General features: G+C 41.8%; 1 protein-coding gene across 3 annotated transcripts in view; it reads right to left on the bottom strand.

Annotated features, from left to right (window-relative positions):
• Nucleotides 1–22,921, bottom strand: part of FILIP1 (filamin A interacting protein 1) — a 234,201-nt gene that overhangs the window by 87,867 nt on the left and 123,413 nt on the right. For all 3 annotated transcript variants that reach the window (XM_077487368.1, XM_077487371.1, XM_077487370.1), the window contains exon 2: nt 5,489–5,767. In XM_077487368.1, the coding sequence (XP_077343494.1) occupies nt 5,489–5,761 (273 nt within the window). In that variant the 5' untranslated portion in view covers nt 5,762–5,767. The remainder of the gene's footprint in view (nt 1–5,488; nt 5,768–22,921) is intronic.

The raw sequence follows: 22,921 nt of genomic DNA, 5'->3' as shown, positions 1-22,921 counted from the left end.
GCAAACCTATCAACACCTAACACCTATACCAGTCCTGAAAAGAACTTTTGTGTACCAAATAGCTAGTGGTTTATCTCTCCCTACTCCACACAGGAACCTGTCCCTATCGTAACAGAAGAAAGAATGTAAAATGGCCACCGGATCGGGTGTATTTATAGGTTAGGGGGAATGTCCAAGTGTCCATGTGCTGTCATGTCTCAATTGGCTGTCCTGTATCACATGATAAACGTGTCACCAAAGGTTAAAGTTCTTGTATACATTAAACACGTAAGTCCGCCGCGGCGAACGACGGAAAAAGGCGTTCGAACGTGCGGACCGCGAATGTCGGAAATTCGCCGCGAAACGACCGCCGGGCGAAACGTTCGTCCATCACTATCCCTAAGTGAAAATGTCCAAATTAGACCAAATTGTGAATATTTTGTGTGGCCACCATTATTTTCCAACAGTGCCTTAACCCTCTTGGGCATGGAGTTCTCCAGAGCTTCACAGGTTTCCACTGGAGTCCTCTTCCACTCCTCCATGATGACATAACAGAACTGGTGAATGTTGGAGACCTTGCGCTCCTCCACCTTCCATTTGAGGATGCCCCACAGATGCTCAATAGGGTTTAGGTCTGGGGATATGCTTGGCCAGTCCATCACCTTTACACTCAGTTTCTTTAGCAAGGCAGTGGTCATCTTGGAGGTGTGTTTGGGGTTATCATGTTGCAATACTGCCCTGTGGCCCAGTCCCTGAGGGAGGGGATCATGCTCTGCTCCAGCATTTCACAGTACATGTTGGCATTCATGGTTCACTCAGTGAACTGTGGCTCCCCAGTGTCAGCAGCACCCATGCAGCCCCAGATTATGACACTCCCACCACCATGCGTGACAGTAGGCAAGACTTACTTGTCTTTGTACTCCTCACCTGGTTGCCGCCACACATGCTTGACACCATCTGAACCAAAAAAGTTTATCTTGGTCTCTTCAGACCACAGGACATGGTTCCAGTAATCTATGTCCTTAGTTTGCTTGTCTTGAGCAAACTGTTTGCGGGCTTCCTTGTGTATCATCTAAAGAAGAGGCTTACTTCTGGGACGACAGTCATGCAGACCAATTTGATGCAGTGTGCGGCGTATGGTCTGAGCACTGACAGGCTGACCCCCTCATCCCTTCAACCTCTGCAGCAATCCTGACAGCACTCATACGTCTATTTCCCAAAGACAATCTCTGGATATGATGCTGAGCACGTGCACTCAACTTCTTTGGTCAACCATGGCGAGTCCTGTTAAACTGCTGTATGGTCTTGGCCACGATGCTGCAGCTCAGTTTCAGGGTCTTGGCAATCTTCTTATAGCCTACACCATCTTTATGTAGAGCAACAATTCTTTTCTTCAGATCCTCAGAGAGTTCTTTGCCATGAGGTGCCATGTTGAGTTAACTTCCAGTGACCAGTATGAGAGAGTGAGAGTGATAACACCAAATTTAACACACCTGCTTCCCATTCACACCATGACCTTGTAACACTAACGAGTCACATGACACCAGGGCGGGAAAATGGCTAATTGGGACCAATTTGGACATTTTTACTTAGGGGTGCACTCACTTGTTTTCCATGTATTTCAATGGCTCTAGTTTACACCATGCAATCAGTTTCTGGTCAGTTTTCGGTGCAGAAACTGATTGCATGGTGTGAACTAGAGCCATTGGAATACATGGAAAACACTGTGCATGCATTTTGTGCATTAAAAAAGTGCACGGAACTGCGTCTGGTGTGAACTAGCACTTAAGATTAAGGAAAAGGAGGGAAAATGCACTGGACTGCATCAAAGCGCATTCGGACTGCGTTTCTATGGTGTGAACTGGCCTTAGAAAATCTAATTTTGACTGCTTGCATGTATCTTTAAACAGCATCTATAATCACTCTACCCCCAAGCCATAGCTAGAAATCTACACTGTATATCATACATCAAGAGTGAGCCATTTACAAAGATCCAGTGAACCAGTATAGACAAATTAAGGCTGGATTCAAACCTATGCATTTTCGTGCTTTTTGCATTTTGCAGATTTGTACTACAGTCCATTTAACATGGTTTCCTATCGAACACGTTCTGTAGTGCAAATCTGCAAAATGCAAAAACGACTAAAAATGCATAGGTGTGAATCCAGCCTAAAAGGATGTTTTTTTTGCGTCTAAACAAGAATGCTCAATGCTCAGATACAAATTGGAGTTGATTCATTAAGACCCCTTTCACACTGAGGCGCTTTACAGGAGCTATAGCGCTAAAAATAACACCTGCATAGCGCCTGTAAAAAAGTACTGGCAGGATGCTAAAAAAAAAAAGTCCTGCTAGCAGCACCTTTGGAGCGGTAAAGGAGCGGTGTATACACTGCTCCTTCACCGCTCCTGCCCATTGAACTGAATGGGCACCGATACCGAACCGCCCGGAAAGCGCTGCTGCATTTTAACCCTTTTTCGGCCACTAGTGGGGGTTAAAACAGCCTGCTAGCGGCCGAAAACCCCCGCAATATATAGAGGCGCTAAAAATAGTGGCGCTTTACTGCTGACGGCACCGACGTCACAGTGTGAAAGGGGCCTAACACTGGAGATTGCAAAATCTGGTGCAGCTGTACAAGGTAACCAATCAGCTTCTAACATTCAGCTTGTTCAATTAGGCTTTGACAAAAAATATTTGGAAGCTGATTGGTTTCTATGCGAAGCCGCACCAGATTTTGCACTTTCTAGTATTAGAAAATCAACACCATTATGTATTACACTACATCTATGCATACTAGTTTTAAAAAAATTTACAGCAATATGTGCATGTTATGTTGTTTATACTAATAATACAATCAGGGATACAATGTAATTATAGAAAAATTATGAAATAAAACCAATATACAGCAATAAAAGACTGGTAGAACACTAATGCAGAGTCACTGCCATGTGTTAGAGAAGGTCACTGATCTACTCTTAGTGGCATCAGGTTCTGTACTTAAGAAAGTTCATTTAGTGGCAGTATCTGTTACTCTCACAGCTTATGTGACCTCAGTGAGTAATTTTCTCCATGTATTAAGAAATACAACAAATAAGGACAAGATGTCTTTCTACTGTGGTTGAAATATATCACTTAATCCTCTTCTCACATAATGCTAATAAATAGAAGATTTTATATAGGTATGTAGAATATGGTCTATTGTCCCAGGCTCAGATATTAGGCATGCCCATTATTTTATATGAGAAAAAAACAATATATTTTCATTGGGATCATTTAAGGTTTTAAGGCTCTGTTCACATCTTGGCGTTTTTGGGTGATTTTCTGCTCTAATGCCCCGTACACACGATTGGATTTTCCGATGGGAAATGTTGGATGTGAGCTTGTTGTCGCAAAGTCCGACCGTGTGTATGCTCCATCGAACATTTGTTGTCAGACTTTCCGCCAGAAAATTTTGGCTAGCAGGTTCTCAAATTTTCCGCCAACAAAACGTTGTTGTCGGAATTTCCGATCATGTGTACACAAGTCCAACACAATAAAGTTCATGTATGCTCAGAATCAAGTAGAAGGAGCCGCACTGGCTATTGAACTTTCTTTTTCTCGGCTTGTCATACGTCTTGTACATCACCATGTTCCCACATTCATAATTGTTGGCCAACATTTGTGTGACCGTGTGTATGCAAGACAAGTTGGATACCAACAACCTTCGAACAAAATTCCACGGTTGTGTTGTGGGAAAGTCCGATCGTGTGTACGGGGCATAAGTCTCAGTTCTAAAATTACCCAACAAGACAAATCCTAATCATTTCAATGGCCCCTGTTCACATCTGAGTGTTCTGTCACCTTAAGCAAAACGCCCATCGCTCAAAAAAGTACACTTTTTTGGCAGATTACAGGCATTTTACTCATGTCTTTTGCTGGCCGAAATTCCAATCATATGTACGCGGCATTAGTAATAATGTGACCCCCAACCATGATAAACAATCTGCCACAATGCCCCATTTTTCTGTGATCCAAGGCCACTCTTGCAGATTTCACCCATTTAAAACCTACTAGTGAAATTAAGTTTTGAAACTATTGCAACAAGATATTTTGATATTCTATGACTGAGGTAGATTGTAGTCTGTCTAGTTACAATAGACAACTGGACAGAAGATACTTTCACTACTGCTTTTAAGAGTGGTGAGGGAGAGAGAATTTGTCTGATGCAGTGGCTACATTTGTTTATGTAGCACCCACCCCGGTATACTGGGAGCAAAGAGGGTACTTCCAGATACAGGGAGCGGACCTACATTCACCCCAGGGCCGAGAGGTGGAGGGAGAGTTGCAGATACATTTTCGTAGCATATCACTTACAGACTCTTCAGGATAAAGGACAAAACAGCGTTCTCTTAGCGGAATCTTGTATAGCTGAGTAGATCTCTGCCACAGACCTAGCAACCAGTAAGATGTTTGGATAAGCCTCTCTCACAGACTTAGCAGCCAACAGACGCCTGGATAAATCTCTCTCACAAACCTAGCAGCCAGGAAAGTATTGCCTTGATTGACTTGTAGAACAGCGTCACAGTACCAGCACCTTTAAGCTGACCCGGCAGTACTGTGAGGGTAGGTTAGATGTAGGTGTGTCCTCCAAACGAGTCACCAGGCCCTCCTGAGGGACCAGCCTTCATCCTGGCTCTCTCCAGCAAGGGGCCTCCCCTGGATCTCCTCAGCTTGGCTCGGCTTCTTCCAAACAGGCAAGACAGACAGCCTAAGGACCACCTCAGAAGTAGTAGGCCCCAGACAGGCTTCTGGGCCTACTTGTACAGCTTGCAGCAATGTAGCCTCCAGGCCTGGAGGGCCACGAGGTCAGGACTGATTAGAGCACATGGCATCTGTTCAATAAATACCCCCTCCCAGAATGCACAGTGGAAGGAACCTCCTACTGGGCTGTTTCTGGAAAAAGAATATTCATTACAGCTTAACTAAGTTCTTAACTAAGGGAGGGGCGGAGCCAGACACAAGATGAAGTAGCGGGGCGGGGGTGTTTAGGGTGCCTGAACTGAAGCTGAGGGGAATTGGAGTGTCAGTGGTCCTATCATTGGGTAGTTGTCTTTATTGATCCACCGAATGGAACCTAGCCGCCGTGGCCGCCGGTGACCCAATAAAGGTACTAGGAGCCTTTCATGGGGCCTTGGGCCTTGGGTAGTGCCTGAGTACCCGAAAGATCAGTCTGCTCCTGCTGCCACGATATAAAAAGAGAATACATTTCCCTGTCCCACTTTATTACCAGCTTCAATTCCTTAGGTGCAAGTGGAACTTGGACTTCTCAGACCTCAGTGAACAAATACTTGTTCTGCCATCCACATACTAGGTATTGAAGCATGGATCAAGATGGCAGGTATCTGTTCCTTTGAAATCAAGCCTACAGCAGCAGTTCCCATATTTCAATATCTCATTGGTTTACTTTACTGTTGCTTTGAGGTACAAAACAGAATGAAGTGAACAAAATAAAGTTTAGTAGTTTGACCATACCTGGAGTTCTCCTTCCATAACGCTGAGCAGCTTCACAAGATCATCTTTGGTTGGATCATTGAGCTTCCTGTTTTTCCTGTCACCAGTGTCTGTAGATTTACCATGTCTTTTAACTGTTCCAGAGACCTGCATGTCTCCCTCCTTATTTCTGTGCACTTTATTCCTGTTTTTGGCATCTCCACTGAGGTTCTCCTCCTCTAAGGCATTGCCATTGTTACAGTTTACATTGTGCCCAATGGTTGAGCTTTCTCCACCTTGATTTCGAGATCTCATGCCCACCTGTGGTCCCAAAAGAGAAAAAATAATATTTAGCCATAATGCATGGGTCAATATATTTAATACCTGTCTTTTGCATATTCTAGGATAATAAAAACGTGTTCACCTTTTCATAATTAAATAAGTCTACTGTTCTAATCAGTTTATGGAAGGAAATGAACTTGTGTGATCTTCCTCAGTTTGAGCCCCAGATCTGTCTGTTCTTGTCCGTCCCAGTGTTTTGACTAGCACCTGCACTTGTTACACCTCCACCATGTCACTGCCTTAAACTATTCTATCAGCCTCGCCCTTGCACACCTGTTTCTCATTTCTTGTCAGCCTCCTGGTTATTTTTACTTCTGCTACTCCTGTAGGAAACTGCTAGAGTTCTCAATGTCAGAGTTTGATTCTCTGGCCTTAGTTTTAGATCTCCAGCTATCTCCATTTTCTTGGCTTGTCCTGCCTTTGGGATTCCTGTAACCATAATCATCGTACTCCTGTCTTGCTATGTGTATTGTCTGGCCCATCTTGTACATTATCTTACACCACTTCTCAGTACTCCTCTGAGTAACCCCTTTTCCTGCTAGTACCCCTTTCTAGCTGACTAGTATAATTTTACCTAAATGTTCAATATCTTTTTTTTTTTTTTTTGTACCAGTCATTGCCCTTGGTTTTGTCTTTTTGACTTTCATCTCTCTTCCCTACGTGTCTTCATCTGGTGGTCTACTGTGTAGGCATCTTGGTTTTGTATTGCTGTACTCTACTGTACTATATTTGGCTCAAGGTTTCAGTGCAATATTTTAATGCAAAATCCCCCTTGGGATTTAAAACAAAATATTAAGTCAGTAGGCTACAAGATTGCCTCCTGAACGATTTGAATCCACTGCTCTACCAACCTTTTTAAATTAATACACTGCAGATCACTTTTCCGATGGCAGTAGAAACTACTGCCTATGTGAAAGGGCCCTTATCATGGAGGCAGTGATCTGTTAGCCCTTGTACACACGGTCGGACAGTCCGACAACAAAATGCGTCAGATTTTGTCCGATGGATTTTGTCAGAAACTGGTGTTGCATACACACGGTCGGACAAAGTTGTCGGAAAATCCGATCGTTCGTAACGTGACGACGTTATTTCGTTACGACGGGACTATGTTAAGGCTAGTAGCCAATAGCTTTGGTCTAGGAATTTGACCTGGGCATGTGTGGCACTTTGTCCGATCGGAATTCTCTACAAATGATTGTCCGATCGGATCATGTTGTCGGAAAATTTTATATCCCAGCTCTAAAACTTTGTCGGTCGGATATTCCGACGGAAACAGTCTGATGTAGCCCACACATGGTCGGATTATCCGACAACGCGGTCCGATCGTGTGTACAAGGGCTAAGATGTCTTATGGTCAACATGCTGGCGGAGGAAAGAAATGAATACGCATATGGCCAGCTTGAATAGTCATTTTAGGCAGAGGTGTTAACAGAAGAGTGCTGTACCGGATTACCCTCTCTCCAGAGATGGCTGCACACAGTAAGAACAGTTTAGACACAATCAAAGAAAAGTACTGATTGCAATTCTAGAAAACTGGTATTACACGAAAAAAATCCCTATAGCCTATGGAAGGTTCCTTGAAAAATTTCAAAATAACCTGACAGGAAAGTAATTTGCTTAGTGTCTTCTATATAATTAAATACCCTCACGTTTGATCATCTTAAATTGTTATGTACATGTATAAATGTTATTAATCATTCTTTTATTGTAGACATGGGCGCCGTCAATAAATTTGTTTCGTTCCGTTCCATTACGGTTCGTATTAGAATTAATTCGTACTTCGTATTTCGTGTCCGAAATTCAATTTCAATTCATGCGAAATACGAATTGTCGTTAGGTTCGTTAACTTGTACGAACGTTGTTTACGATGAATTTAAAGGCAAAAATATACCTCAATATGACAGTCGATGCTGATGGAAGTTTGGTTTTTATCCGAAATACGAAATTCCGTTGAAGAATTTCCTATCCGAAATATGAATTTTCGTTAGATGAGGGGCTCCTACCATCCCTGTGCTGTGCTGACTTCCTCCTGGAGATTCGTTAACAAAAGTTCGTATTTCGTACAAAATTCGGACGCTTGGCATCTCGTATTTCGGATCCTCCTGAAGGTACGAATTTAGGGAAATTCGTACAAAACTAATCGCACATGTCTACTTTATTGTTGTAGCAAGAATTTAGGACTGATTCACAACTGTAGCCGTGCTGATTATAAGCATTGAGCTGTGACAACAGCAAATTGCTCTTTTTTTTGTTTGTTATAACTTTATTGAAATATCACAAATGGCATTTTATTATTTTTTCTCTCTGTTTTCACTTGGTGATCTGGCCAATAACACACCTCTTGTGTCCCCACTCTGGATCAAGGTGCAGAGGGGACACCTTTGAACAGCAGCATTGTTACTCTGAGCGGAGTGTTAGATATACTAGCAAATTTAAATACACAAATAAATTGAAGCCAAACCCAGATAACACTTTATAACCGCTTGCCGACCACCCTATAGCATATTTACTGCTATAGGGTGGTTGTGCTACACATGATCACATATATATGTGATCATGTGTAGCACAGCCACCCTATAGCAGTAAATGTGCTCCCGCTGTGATTTTACACAGCAGGAGTTGATCAGTGGGTCCTGCAGACCCAATATCCGCTGGCACCCTGTGATCATTCGGTACACAGGCAGAACGGCACTCCATGTCTGGTCTGCCCAGGTAAATAAGGCAGATGGCCATTCTGTTAGTACATAAAGGCATGGATTCTGTGTTCCTCTAAAGCATGAACACTGATCCATGCCTTCCACTAGTAAAAGCACCTCTCCCACTACACTAAATCCCCACATTTAACCTTTTAATTGCCCCTGAAGGTAATCCCTTCCCAGCCAGTGTCATTAGTACAGTGACAGTGCAAATCTTTAGCACTGATCACTGTATTTATGTCACTAGTCCCCAAAAAAGTGTCAGGTGTCTGATTTGTCCACCGCAATATCACAGTCCTGCTATAAGACGCTGATCACTGTCATGATCACTGGTAAAAAAAATAAAATAAAAATAAACATTCCATAAATATATCTCATAGTTTGTAGACTTTATAAATTTGTGCAAACCAATTAATATACACTTATTGGGATTTTTGTTACAAAAAATATGTAGCAGAATATATTGGTCGAAATTGAAGAAATAATATATATATATATATATATATATATATATATATATATATATATATATATATATATATATATATATATATATATATATATATATATATATATATTTTGATAGGTTTCATAGCAGAAAGTTAAAAAACATTTTTTTCAAAATTAACCGTTTTTTTTTGCTTATAGTGCAAAAAATAAAAAACGCAGTGTGAATCAAATACCACCAAAATAAATCTCTATTTGTGGGAAAAAATTCATTTGGATACAGTATCGCAGTGCCGTATCGCAAAAAAATGACCTGGTCATGAAGGTAAATGTTACGGAGGGCAAGTGGATAAGTAGGTACAGTAACAGTTTTTCCCTTTGGGATAAAAGTTTTACTTAAATAAAGCTGATCATTGTAAGCATCCCTGTCAGTGGTAAATGGTTTGTCTCATCGCTGTAAGTGATACATCTGGAAGAGAGCTTGTTCATTTTGAAAAAAAAAAAACAGGCTTACTAGCCAGATTACCAGATGAAAATAGAAAAAGAAAGAAGGGCTGAAAAGGGAAACAAATGCAGCCACCACACCTAAGTATTGATGAGCTGCAATATAACAAATGTTTGCTTTTGGGTTTATTACTACTTTAAATAAACTATTATAAGACTATGCAATATTGTCACCTAAAGCCCACTAAACAATTAGCTGTGTCATGGAAAAACACACACATTTGCCTATGTTTCCTGACAGGAAAGTAATTTGCTTAGTTTAGCTGCCTCATCAACAGAGAATAAATTGGAGGGGAGCCAATCTGTTGTTTTAAGTGACTTACATAGCGAGTGGGGATATACATGAATACAGTAATTAGAAAACTGCATAGCATTTCCATTTTAGGAACCGGAGACTTGTCTTTGTGTAACCATGCGCTCATATCCTTATGTTGTCAGTGTAAGAACATCAAATAACAAAGCTTACCAAGTCATGAACTCTGCCAATTTATGTGTGTAAAACAATGCAACGTTTTGATGTGGGGTGTCAGAACAGACTACAATAGAGGCACTGGTTGTCTTCAATTACTATGAACATCATCACAGGTTTAATGTGTACATTTCAACCCTTGATTAACAGTAGCAAAATTAGGGCATGTTTGCACTAGCAGTAACCCCTTGAAGAGCAATCCCCTCTGGATCGCTTTTCAGAGGGCATTTGATAAGTGGTAAAGGGGCCTCCCTCCTCACTGCATAATTGACCTCTAAAAGCCTGCACCACTACGTGCAATGCAACCCGTTGCAGGGCATTTGCAGCACAGCATCATTCACGTGATGGGGGGGGTAATTTTTTCAATGCATTATGGCCAAACCACTTGTTCCGATGCCTTTGCTGCCTCGAATGGCAGTTGGCAAAAATGTTCAGCCACCTCTTTTTACTGTCCCCCAACCATGTTTATACACTAGGCCTAAGGCCTAATGCGGCGTATACTTTTGACGGACTGTCGAATTAACGGACTTGCCCACACACGAACGAAATTCTGTTCGTTTTGAACGTGATGACGTATGACAGGACTAGAAAGTGAAGTTCAATAGCCAGTAGCTAATAGCTGCCCTTGCGTCGTATTTAGTCCATTGGACCAGCATACAGACGAACGGTTTTCCAGATAGGAATTGAGATCAGTCGGACAGATTTGAAACATGTTCTTTTTCTAGGTCCGTCTGAATTTCTTAAAGAAAAACGATCGGACTATCCCACACACACACGATTGGACTATCCGACGGAATGATTCCGTCTGACCTTCTCTGATGGAAAGTCAGGTCGTGTGTACGTGGTATTACAGAGTATGTAAAGGCCCTTCATTATACAATGCTATAAATAATATTATAATAGGCAAACAAATATGTCATTGATGTACCCTGTAATAAATGTTTAAAAAAGCAGCTTGTAAACAAGAAAAAAACAGAAGCCCTGCTCCAGGTAAAACTTTATTTTCTTTTAGACATTTTAGAAAGGTTAGAGTATTGGCATGAGGTCAGAAGGAGAAACCAGTGAGAACAGCGGGGAGCCCCAAAGATTGGCACTCCTGGAAGTGTCAATTTCCTGGAGGACTTTGAGTAATGGGAACCCATATTGGAGTAATGTTTGGCAATGAGAGTACCAGGAAAGGGGAGTAATTGAACTTTCCTTTTATGGTTAGCAAAGGTTTTAAGCACAATTTTTTTGTGACAGGGTCAATTTAAATATTAGTATAGGTTTAACGTTCATTTTTAGCCTAAGGTCTGGGGTTGAGTATTAGGAGATGGTCTAAAAGCCAACACCCTCTCCTCACCATATTGTACCCTACAGATAAACTGCTATTCTCAAAGCCCACCCAAAGTTGGAACCAGACCTCGAAATAGTGGGAAATCAGTTGCCTGGCTGGACCCTCAACTTTTTTTTTTAGTTTATCAATATAGGACCAGCATTGCAAGGGGGGAACAGATCCTAAGGTATAACGAAAAGCAAACGATAACTCATAACGTTAAGAGGGATTAGAACACCTGTCAGGTTTTTTATTGCTGTTTGTGTCCCTGTTAGCCCCTGTACATACGGTCGGAGATTTCCACAACCAAATCCGTCGGATTTTGCCCGTCGGATTTTGTCCGTCGGATCTTGTCCGAAACTGTTGCATACACACGGTCGGACAAAGTTGGCGAGAAAATCTGATCTTTCAGAACGTGATGACGTAATTTCGTTACGATGGGACTACATTCAGGCTAGTAGCCAATAGCTTTGATGTAGGAATTTGATCTGAGCATGCGTGGCACTTGGTCCGATCAAAATTCTCTACACATGATCGGAGTATGTCCAATCGGCCCAGTTGGTCGGGAAATATTTCCAACATGTTGGAAAATTGGGTCCGACGGATATTCCGACGGAATCAGTCTGATGCATACCACACACAGTCGGATTATCCGACGACACGGTCCACATAGACACATTCCGACGGATTCTCCGACCGTGTGTACAAGGGCTTAGAGAGATTCATCCTCTGTATTTGTCAGGTTTACCATTATCACTGGAAGTGAAAGAGAATCACACATTTTAGGTTGCCCTCAGAAAAATAAAAAAAAGGGGGGAAATCTTTCAATGGGGACCCTGGTGACAACCTCGCTTCTGAGGTATTTCCTCTTACTTCCTGTTTTGGCCATTGGACAGTAAGTGAAGGGAAATCTACTCAGTAGGACAAATATGGCATAAAAAAACTGACAAGGGTTGTAACCCTCACTTACACTATGCAAAATGAAAAAAATTACTTTTGTCTTTAGTTTTACTTTTTTAAGTAAATATTGTATTTAGGTTCTGCTTTAAGACATGAGATTCTTGGGGGGAGGGGGGGAGCATTGGTGCAAATACAGATACATTTTTGGTTATGAAAGGTCCATACTTAATTGCATTTTTAATTGCATCTGCATCTGTGTCCAACCGTGCCAAACAGGGTCCCTGTGCAGGAGAGCACTCAGATTGCCCCACCACTTAGAACTGGTCATTAACAACCCATATCAGGGTTGTTTTACCCATAATTTTATATATTTGGTTTATTTAGAGGCATTTACATTCTAACTTACAGATCATCTCAATTCCAGTAATGTCGCCAAGTTAGAGAAATGTAGCTGATTGACTGCTGCCTTACTTCACCGTCCTACCAGTGGATCAATATATTAAAATGTCCCTTTAATAATATGACTATTGAGAGCATCATTTTATTCTTGGGAATAGCAACCTACACACCTTGTTTTCCCATTACAAATTGTTTTTTTAGATGCTGTAATGTTCTTTGTACATGCCATCTAACCACGCCTGTGGACTGACAATTGTTATAAAGTCAGCAGGGACAGAATGATGTGTAAGCTATGCTGTGTACTTCTAGAACTAAGGAAATGTTTGTAGTGAGGGAGAAGACGGCTATGAGACCTGGCTTCCAATTAAAACAAATGGGATTCTCATTAGTCTGCAAATATAATGTAGATGAAATCAGGACAAAATATAGTAATTAGGAGCCATAAAAACACAAACAGGGTGGAAAACAAATTCCTTGTTGTTCTACACAGTGTACTCCAATAAACCCGGACAATTTTTTTTAGGTTAATGTTGAGCAATATTCAAATACTAAAGTACAAGGAGTGTATCCTCAGCCCCATTCTTTTTTTGGGGTGGTCTGTTCACATCTGTAAGGATAATGCCTTTGTATGCCTTCATAACCTCAGTCTGAGGAACCTAGATTTATAGTAGGCTTCCATGATAAAATAAAAGGCCACAGTTTTCTATCCTGAAGATATATATATATAGTCACCGACCACTTTAGTAGGTACACCTGTTCAATTGCTTGGTAACCAAATTGCTAATCAGCCAATTAAATGGCAGCAACTCAAAGAATTTAGGCATCTAGACATGGTGAAGACAACTTGCTAAAGTTCAAACCGAGCATCAGAATGGGGAAGAAAAGGGATTTAAGTGACTTTGAACATGGCATGGTTGTTGGTGCCAGATGGTCTAGTCTGAGTATTTCACAACTGCTGATCTACTGGGATTTTCTTGCGCAACCATCTCTAGGGTTTACAGAGAATGGTCTAAGAAAAAAGAAAATTTCCAGGGAGTGGAAGTTGTGTGGACGAAAATTACTTGTTGATGTCAGAAGAGAATGGGTAAACAAGATGATAGAAAGGAAACAGTAACTCAAATAACCACTCGTTATATCCAAGGTACACAGAATGCCATCTCCAAATGCACAACATATCGTACTTTGAAGCAGATGGGCTACAGCACCGGGTGCCACTTTTGTCAGCTAAGAGCAGGAAACTGAGGCTACAATTTGCACAGGCTCAGCAAAATTTGACAATAGAAGATTGGAAAAATGTTGCATGGTCTGATGAGTCTCAATTTCAGTTGTAACATTTAGATGGTAGGGTCAGAATTTAGTGTAAACAACATGAAAGTATCGATCCATTCTGCCTTGTATCAACAGTTCAGGCTGGTGGCGGCGGTGTAATGATTTGGGGGATATTTTCTTGGCACATTTTGGTCCCTCAGTACCAATTGAGCATCATTTAAATGCCATGGCCTACCTGACTATTGTTGCTGACCATGTCCATCCCTTTATGAATGACTACAGTGCACCCATCTTCTGATGACTACTTCCAGTAGGATAATGCACCATGTCACAAAGCTCAACTCATCTCAAAATGGTTTCTTGAACATGAGGATGAGCTCACTGTACACCAATGGCCTCCACAGTCAGCAGATCTCAATCCAATAGAGTACCCTTGGGATGTGGTTGGATGGGTGGTGTTTCACATCATGGATGTGCTTCCTACAAATCTTCAGCAACTGCGTGATGCTATCATGTCAATATGGACCAAAATCAAAGGTTTCCGACACCCTGTTGAATCTATGCCACAATGAATTAAGGCAGTTCTGAAGGTAAAAGGTGGTCCATCCGGGTACTAGCAAGGTGTACTGTACTGAATAAAGTGGCCGGTGAATGTATATATACAGTTTATACTGTATATATTGACAGATTAGTATAAAATGGCAAGGGCAAAAGGCAGGGATCTCAGTGTAACAGTCCGAGCATATTTTTTCAGCATGCTTCAAGGACAGATTTTGGATCCAGGTTAATAATCTCATTTGTACATTACTTTACACTAATCTTTGTAAAAACTTTTATGAGGCATTGTTTAATAAAACCATCCCTAACATTTCCATACAGAACAAGCGCTAGTCCATCACATTTTCATGACCTTCAGACTAACAATGCTAGGGTCTGGAAGATTCCCATATGAAGTGATAAAAAAACAGGTTAACTGGCATTATGATAAATTAAAAACTGATGACAATATTGGCTGACACCCATGCCAAATTCTTTCCTAGATAGAAAATTTGGGAGACTTTATTTTCAACACTCCATGGATTGACGATTCCCTACTAACCATCTGTCTTCAATATCCTCCTCCCCCTTCCTCTATACCATTGCACTCCTTCTCTTCTTGCGTCTTTCCCTTGCCCTCCCAGCCTTCCCCTTACCATTTCATTTTTTTTTTTTCCTGTTGTAATATTTTATTTTTAGTCCTCTTTTCTGTATACTTCCCAAAACATATAAACTGTATACGCACCCTCTGCTTTACCAGGATGACCACTATGGCCTTGTTTTTCATGGCTCCATATACTGTATATCTCTATAACATTGTGCTACTGAAATAAAGAGGGTATCTTACCGAATGCACCCTGCAACATGTAGTCTATTCATTCTTTTTCTAACCTTATCCAAATTTCTAGATTTTATTGACCCTTATTCAGTTGTATATGTTGTTGAATATTGCTTACTGTTTTTTGAGGCTTACAAACTCAACAAAAAACAGACATTTCATTTTTATAGCCCGGAGGATTTCAGAAGAACTGTGCTTTGTAACTTTTTTGGTTAGTTGCTCAAAATAATTGAATACCCATATTTCATAACAATATCCTTCTCTTCAGGAAATACTTTAACGTACAGTCCAATTGTACATTCAATCTCCTCAGTGACCAGTAAAGACACTCGCTGGACACTGATATGGATAGGCAGTCACTGACCACTAAATGGCAATTTGTGGAACATAAAGTCAGCAAAAGTCAGGCGCCAGTAACACAACATATTACAATATGATTACATTTTTATAGCATTTCATTGGGGTCTAGTGCTTGCAGTGTGCTTTATTAAAAATATTCTGCCAACACTCTGTCATGAGTGTTTAATTAAAAATGTATTGATGTTGACCCTGTGCTAAAAGCACTAATCTGACATCACCCTTTGAGTTTTAATCTCATAAAACTGTAAAAATTGGTAGTTTTTCTTGTCTCATGTGTATGTTTTATATAAATAGGTATCAAAGAAGCACGATTAGAAGTGACACCAGTGATATATCCAGCAATTGTGATTTCAACCTAATCCAATTGCTCATCTCTGATGTATCCATTTGCAGTAACTCTAGGCATTGACCTCTTCCTTAATTCTTTGCTTAAAATACTACTATAGGTGTAATAACAATAAAGTATATGTAAAAAAATTATATCTTTGCTGTATCTTATTATATTAGTAAAGAGTAGTGATAGTATACTAGTACAATTTAACCACTTCTATACAGGGCATTTTTACCCCCTTCCTGCTCAAGCCAATTTTCAGTTTTCAGCGCTGTCGCATTTTGAATGACAATTGCGCGGTCGTGCTACACTGTACCCAAATTAAAATTTTCTAATATTTTTTCCCCACAAATAGAGCTTTCTCTTGGTGGTATTTGATCATCTCTGTGTTTTTTATTTTTTACGCTATAAACAAAAGAAGACCGGCAATTTAAAAAAAAACACTATATTTTTTACTTTTTGCTATAATAAATATCCCAATTTAATTATTTTTTAAAATTTTCCTCAGATTAGGCCGATATATATTCTTCTATATTTTTGGTAAAAAAAATCATAATAAGCGTATATTTATTGGTTTGCGCAAAAGTTATAGGGTCTACAAAAAAGGGGAACGTTTTTTTTTAAAATAGTAATCGTGGCAATCTGCGATTTTTATCATGACTGTGACATTGCGGCGGACAGATCGGACACTTTTGACACCATTTTGGGACCATTCACATTTATACAGTGATCAGTGCTATACAAATGCATTGATTACTGATTGATTAAACGCTCCAGAAACAGCAGGGAGCGGACCCGAGCAGACGGCTCGGTCTTTTTCGGCGGCGATCGGTCTTTTTCGGCGGCGCGCTGTCTTTTAGACTCACAGACAGTGGGGATCGGCGTATAACACGCACCCATGACTTTCCCCCGATTTTAAGGGGGAAAAAGTGCATGTTATACGCCGATAAATACGGTAGCTTACAGGTTTTATTTCAAAGCTTAAATGAACAAGCTGAATTTCGAATTTAGTAAATCAACTCTAGTGCCTGGAAAGATCCCCCATTAGAAATCCAAGCATTTCCCCTTCCTTGGCTTACACAGCTGAGGAATATTAGCATGATGGAGCATCACCTGGGCTATGCCACTTGTCCATATATTTTTATGGGAACTTCACAAAGGGGAGCATGGCAATGCTGATCAAGGCAATGCCAAGTTGGATGGGTTAAGGGAAGAGTAAGATCTTAAAGCAGTAGTAAACCCTAAGGTTGGGTTCACACCAGTGGCGGCCTGTCCATTAGGGGTGCCCGGGCGCCACACCTTCTCTACTCGACACCCCCTATATGCATAATGGATAGATTCATGTATAGCATGCATCTATCCATGGCTGCCGTGGCCTTTCCCTATTCATGCGTCTGGCCTCTATCAGGGCACCAGTGTAGTGTCATATTTTGCTCCCCATCGTAGAATGCTCCGGAAGTGACGTTGCGGCCAGAAATATAGCACTGCGCATGCGCGATGCATTCCAAACACTTGCGCCATGTGTTTCAAAGGATTTGCGACAATGCAGACCAGTGAAACCGTCAGATAATGTCATGGAAGTGAGGGGAGGTAATCCCCTCCCTGAGCCACAGTTACCTGCTCTCTCTCTCCGCCACTCTTCGCTCTGTCTAAATTTAACGTCACGATTGATTACCTCCCCTCACTTCCGTGACATTATCTAACGGTTTCACTGAAGTGCATTGTCGGAAATCCTCTGGAACGCATGGTGCAAGTGTTTGGAACGCATTGCGCATCCGCAGTGCAAAATTTTCTGGCCGCAATGTCACTTCCGGAGCATTTTACGATGGGTAAAAAAATATGACACTGCATGAACTAAAGGGGACAGATTTTTTTAAAGCACCTGATTAGAGCCAGAGGCTCTAATAGTCTTCAAAATAGGGTGGGCTCAGGTCGCAGAGGATGCACCCGGAGCTCACCCAGGTGTGTTACAACAGCAAATTAATATTTGCTGTTGAAACATTGATTCTCAATCCGGCCAATCAAAAGCAGATGAGAGACTCGTTTTCTGATTGGCTGCAAAGAGAAGACTCCCGATTGGCTGCCGAGGAGGAGGGAGGAAACGGAAGCCGTTGTCGCTGTGATGACCAGGAGAAGGGGAAGCCACCGCTGCCAAGCAGGGTAAGCCCCCGGTAATGGGGTAAGTGATACCTACTTACCGACCGACGGGGGGTTGACAACTATTTCCACTCCTCCAAAAAAAAAATTCCACTGGCCACAACTGGTTCACACTATAGCGATGTCAGACATCGCATTTGATTTGCACAGAATTGCTGCGCAGATCACATGCGATGCCTGTGTGATGCAAATTCAGCCATACAGTTTTTAGGGCTGACTTTACATCACATTCAGACTAAAATGGTGCAGGACACTTTTTGGCCCGCACTGGAACACTGTGATCCAGTTCCTGTTTGAATTCACAGGTTGCACTGTGATCTGCAAAACAATCTGGGGGGTGTCATTAACTTTGTATTGACACCCGCAGTGGTTCGCATATGGCAGTGTGAACCGCCAGTGATTCAGGTGCAATGCGGGAATCCGGACTGGATTTGCAGGGTTTCCTGCATCGCATTAGTGTGAACCGAGCCCTTAAGCAAACATGTATTATATTGCATTTGACCAATTCTTAGATGTGATAGCTGTGATATGATTGGTTTTCTTTTTTAGGCTTCCTTTATTTTCACCTAGTGATCCAGCCAGTAAATCTGTTGTTTGTTAAGAGCATTGAGACAAACCATTTACACTGACAGGGGTGCTTACAATAATCAGCTTTTATTTATTCATGTGAAACCTTTATCCAAAAAAACAAAAACAAAAAACCCTGTTCCTATAACTGCTTGTGTAACGGCAGTATGAGTTGGAGTTTGGCTTCAATTCTGACAATGCTGCTGTGCAAAGGTGCCCCTTCATCCAGAGTGGAGACACTCTAATAACTGGCCAAATCCCCAGGTGAAAACAGAGGGGAAAAAAGAAAACAAATTAAGCTACCACATTTAAGGATTTGTAAGCTACAATATATTAAATTTTTGGTTTGCGGTTTAATACCGCTTTAAAGTTTTTCAGACTGTGGTTGCGACTGAACTTTAGAGCATACACCCAGATTTGAGTAATCCTCTGTACTACCGAGTTACAAGTTCATTCAGTCTGATTATGTAACTGCAAGACGAGGAATAAAAGTTTTAATGTCACAATCCCTTGACTACCAGGATAATTTGATTCACCCTCATGTCTCTATTAAATCAGACTAAATACATGGGAGTTTACCTACCGTAGCTAATGGTTTATTTTGACCATTCAAAGAAAAACTTCACTTTTGCTAAAACGTTTTTTATCTAATTCAATCTGCTGCTATAATTTTCCCGAAATATAGCATTCAGCATATAGTTGTTATGGATGTGGATGAAGGGCTTATGCTTCCCCCATTATGTAGCTCATTTTGAGCCTTTACCTGGGGTGGCAGCGGGCACTGAAGGACTGAGAACCTTTGGCCTGGAGGCCAATCACAACTGACTGTGGGTTAAAGAAAATGTACAAAGCAAAATAGTACCATTGTACTGCGTTGATTGGGGAATCCGGCAAAAGGTGGATGATGTCCCACCATTACAGTGATACACCTTTTCACATCTTAGAACTTCAGCTTGCTATGCAATGCTCTGCATTTGGTCACATGACATCTCAGAACTACAACCAAGGTTAGTGCTGAAGGTCTTCCCTCTTCCAGACCCTGTGATCGCATATCTGAAAAAGGAGCAGGTAGCTGTGTGATGTCCAGCGTGTGTCTCTGACTCTGCACTGATGTCTGAATGATGAAATATGTCCATGGTCTTATAGAAACCAGCCCACCATATCCTTGGGGGGGGGGGGGGGGGCAGATGGTACCAGTTCTGCCCTGTCAGGCGGTCACCCGAAGTTTGACCGTTGCTCTCTGTCAATAGACTGACCACACAGACTATATGCTGAGAAAAACAGGATAAAGTAAGGTTAGGCATTTGGGAAAAAAAACAACTATCAGTCTTCAGGTGAACACTGACTATTCCATTGCCTCACCAATGGGAGATCCTGTGTTTTTACTCCCTAGGGTCCCTTTTAAATGTCACTTCCTTTTATCATACAATAGAGAACATTCTTTATAATATCTATGCATAGAAAGGCATAGAAATATCATTTTTCTGTTTGTGTAATTGGTTCACTGTTTTCTTTTCAGGCAGTATACAGGTCCTTCTAAAAAAATTAGCATATTGTGATAGGGTCCTTTCACACGGGGCGGATCAGTTCTGATCCGCCCCGTGGATGTCCGTTTGCTCAGCGGGGATCACTCCGCCGATCCCCGCTGAGCAGGGAGATGACAGGTCTGTCTCCGCACACTGTGCAGGGACGGACCTGTCACAGCGCCGCTCTCCCCTATGGGAGATCGGATGACGACGGACCGCAGTGCCCGTCGTCATCCGATCCGATCCACAGACGGATGGAAAAATAGCTTTTTCCTCCGTCACACTTTTTCGGATCGGAGCGGGTCGGATGTCAGCGGACATGTCACCGCTGACATCCGACGCTCCATAGAGCTCTATGGAGCACCCGTTCAGGTCCGCCTGAAAAACTGACAGGCGGGCCTGAACGGGACGTTAGTGTGAAAGGGGCCATAAAGTTCATTATTTTCTGTAATGTACTGATAAACATTAGACTTTCATATATTTTTAGATTCATTACACACAACTGAAGTAGTTCAAGCCTTTTCTTGTTTTAATATTGATGATTTTGGCATACAGCTCCTGAAAACCCAAAAATCCTATCTCAAAAAATTTGCATATTTCATCCGAACAATAAAAGAAAAGTGTTTTTAATACAAAAAAAGTCAACCTTCAAATAATTATGTTCAGTTATGCACTCAATACTTGGTCGGGAATCCTTTTGCAGAAATGACTGCTTCAATGCGGCGTGGCATGGAGGCAACCAGCCTGTGGCACTGCTGAGGTGTTATGGAGGCCCAGGATGCTTCGATAGCGGCCTTAAGCTCATCCAGAGTGTTGGGTCTTGCGTCTCTCAACTTTCTCTTCCCAATATCCCACAGATTCTCTATGGGGTTCAGGTCAGGAGAGTTGGCAGGCCAATTGAGCACAGTAATACCATGGTCAGTAAACCATTTACCAGTGGTTTTGGCAGTGTGAGCAGGTGCCAGGTCGTGCTGAAAAATGAAATCTCCATAAAGCTTTTCAGCAGATGGAAGCATGAAGTGCTCCAAAATCTCCTGATAGCTAGCTGCATTGACCCTGCCCTTGCTAAAACACAGAGGACCAACACCAGCAGCTGACATGGCACCCCAGACCATCACTGACTGTGGGTACTTGACACTGGACCTCAGGCATTTTGGCATTTCCCTCTCCCCAGTCTTCCTCCAGACTCTGGCACCTTGATTTCCGAATGACATGCAAAATTTGCTTTCATCCGAAAAAAGTACTTTGGACCACTGAGCAACAGTCCAGTGCTGCTTCTCTGTAGCCCAGGTCAGGCGCTTCTGCCGCTGTTTCTGGTTCAAAAGTGGCTTGACCTGGGGAATACGGCACCTGTAGCCCATTTCCTGCACACGCCTGTTCACGGTGGCTCTGGATGTTTCTACTCCAGACTCAGTCCACTGCTTCCGCAGGTCCTCCAAGGTCTGGAATTGGTCCTTCTCCACAATCTTCTTCAGGGTCCGGTCACCTCTTCTCGTTGTGCAGCGTTTTCTGCCACACTTTTTCCTTCCCACAGACTTCCCACTGAGGTGCCTTGATACAGCACTCTGGGAACAGCCTATTCGTTCAGAAATTTCTTTCTGTGTCTTACCCTCTTGCTTGAGGGTGTCAATGATGGCCTTCTGGACAGCAGTCAGGTCGGCAGTCTTACCCATGATTGCGGCTTTGAGTAATGAACCAGGCTGGGAGTTTTTAAAAGCCTCAGGAATCTTTTGCAGGTGTTTAGAGTTAATTAGTTGATTCAGATGATTAGGTTAATAGCTTGTTTAGAGAACCTTTTCATGATATGCTAATTTTTTGAGATAGGAATTTGGGGTTTTCATGAGCTGTATGCCAAAATCATCAATATTAAAACAAGAAAAGGCTTGAACTACTTCAGTTGTGTATAATGAATCTAAAATATATGAAAGTCTATCAGTACATTACAGAAAATAATGAACTTTATCACAATATGCTAATTTTTTGAGAAGGACCTGTATATAACATTAGGGCTAATAATGACGTGATAAACCAGGTCCTTGATGATGCCCTGTGAGAGGGCTAAACGTTGACGCTCTCCACTTGCTCTGAGACATACAATAAATAGCAGCTAAACTCAAAATCAGTTTACTGAATCAGATCAGGCAGCTATTGCCATTGGTTGCCAGAGGTTACAGTGTATCATTACCGCTCACGGACTGGTTGCTAGAGGTTACAGCACACATTACGGCTCACTGATTAGTTGCTAGAGATTACAGCACATGATTTCTGCTTGTTGTTTGGTTGCTAGAGATTACTGTGGATAGACATCAGGGGGGCATGATATACATCAATGCCGCTGGCTGCTGCTTTTTACATATGAATGACACTGCTATTTACATGTGAATGCCGGTAATTTACATGTAAACACAGGGTCTGCAGGTGAGTCATCTGTACACAACAATAGGGCAGAGCTGGGCAGCATTAGTAGCAGCACTTCACACTGAGATATTGGGACACAGCACAGGACTAAAGGGATCAAGGGACAAGGGAATGTAAACTTGGATAGTTGGCAAGTATGAGGCAACTGCTTTGGGTCCCACAACAATGACAGGGCCCAGGGCAGCTGCCCCTTTTGTCCTGCCTTAAAAATGGCCCTGTTCCAGGCGTTTGGAACGCACGCTACCAACGGTGGTTTCATATGATCTGTTCCATGCTTAATGCTTGTCTAATCCCTCTTTTTTGTAAGTACCCATCTTTTGTTTAAATAAATCAATTTCTTGATGGTACGTCATTATTAGTTCCTTTTTTACTTCTGGGTACATGTCTATCTGGCTCAAAC

Source organism: Lithobates pipiens, unplaced genomic scaffold (genome assembly GCF_037356315.1).
Source record: "Lithobates pipiens isolate NorthernLeopardFrog02 unplaced genomic scaffold, aLitPip1_a1.2 Scaffold_18, whole genome shotgun sequence".
NCBI classification, from domain to species: Eukaryota; Metazoa; Chordata; class Amphibia; order Anura; family Ranidae; genus Lithobates; species Lithobates pipiens.
Note: the sequence above shows the minus strand (reverse complement) of the source record. Positions and strands in the feature narration are given on the sequence as shown.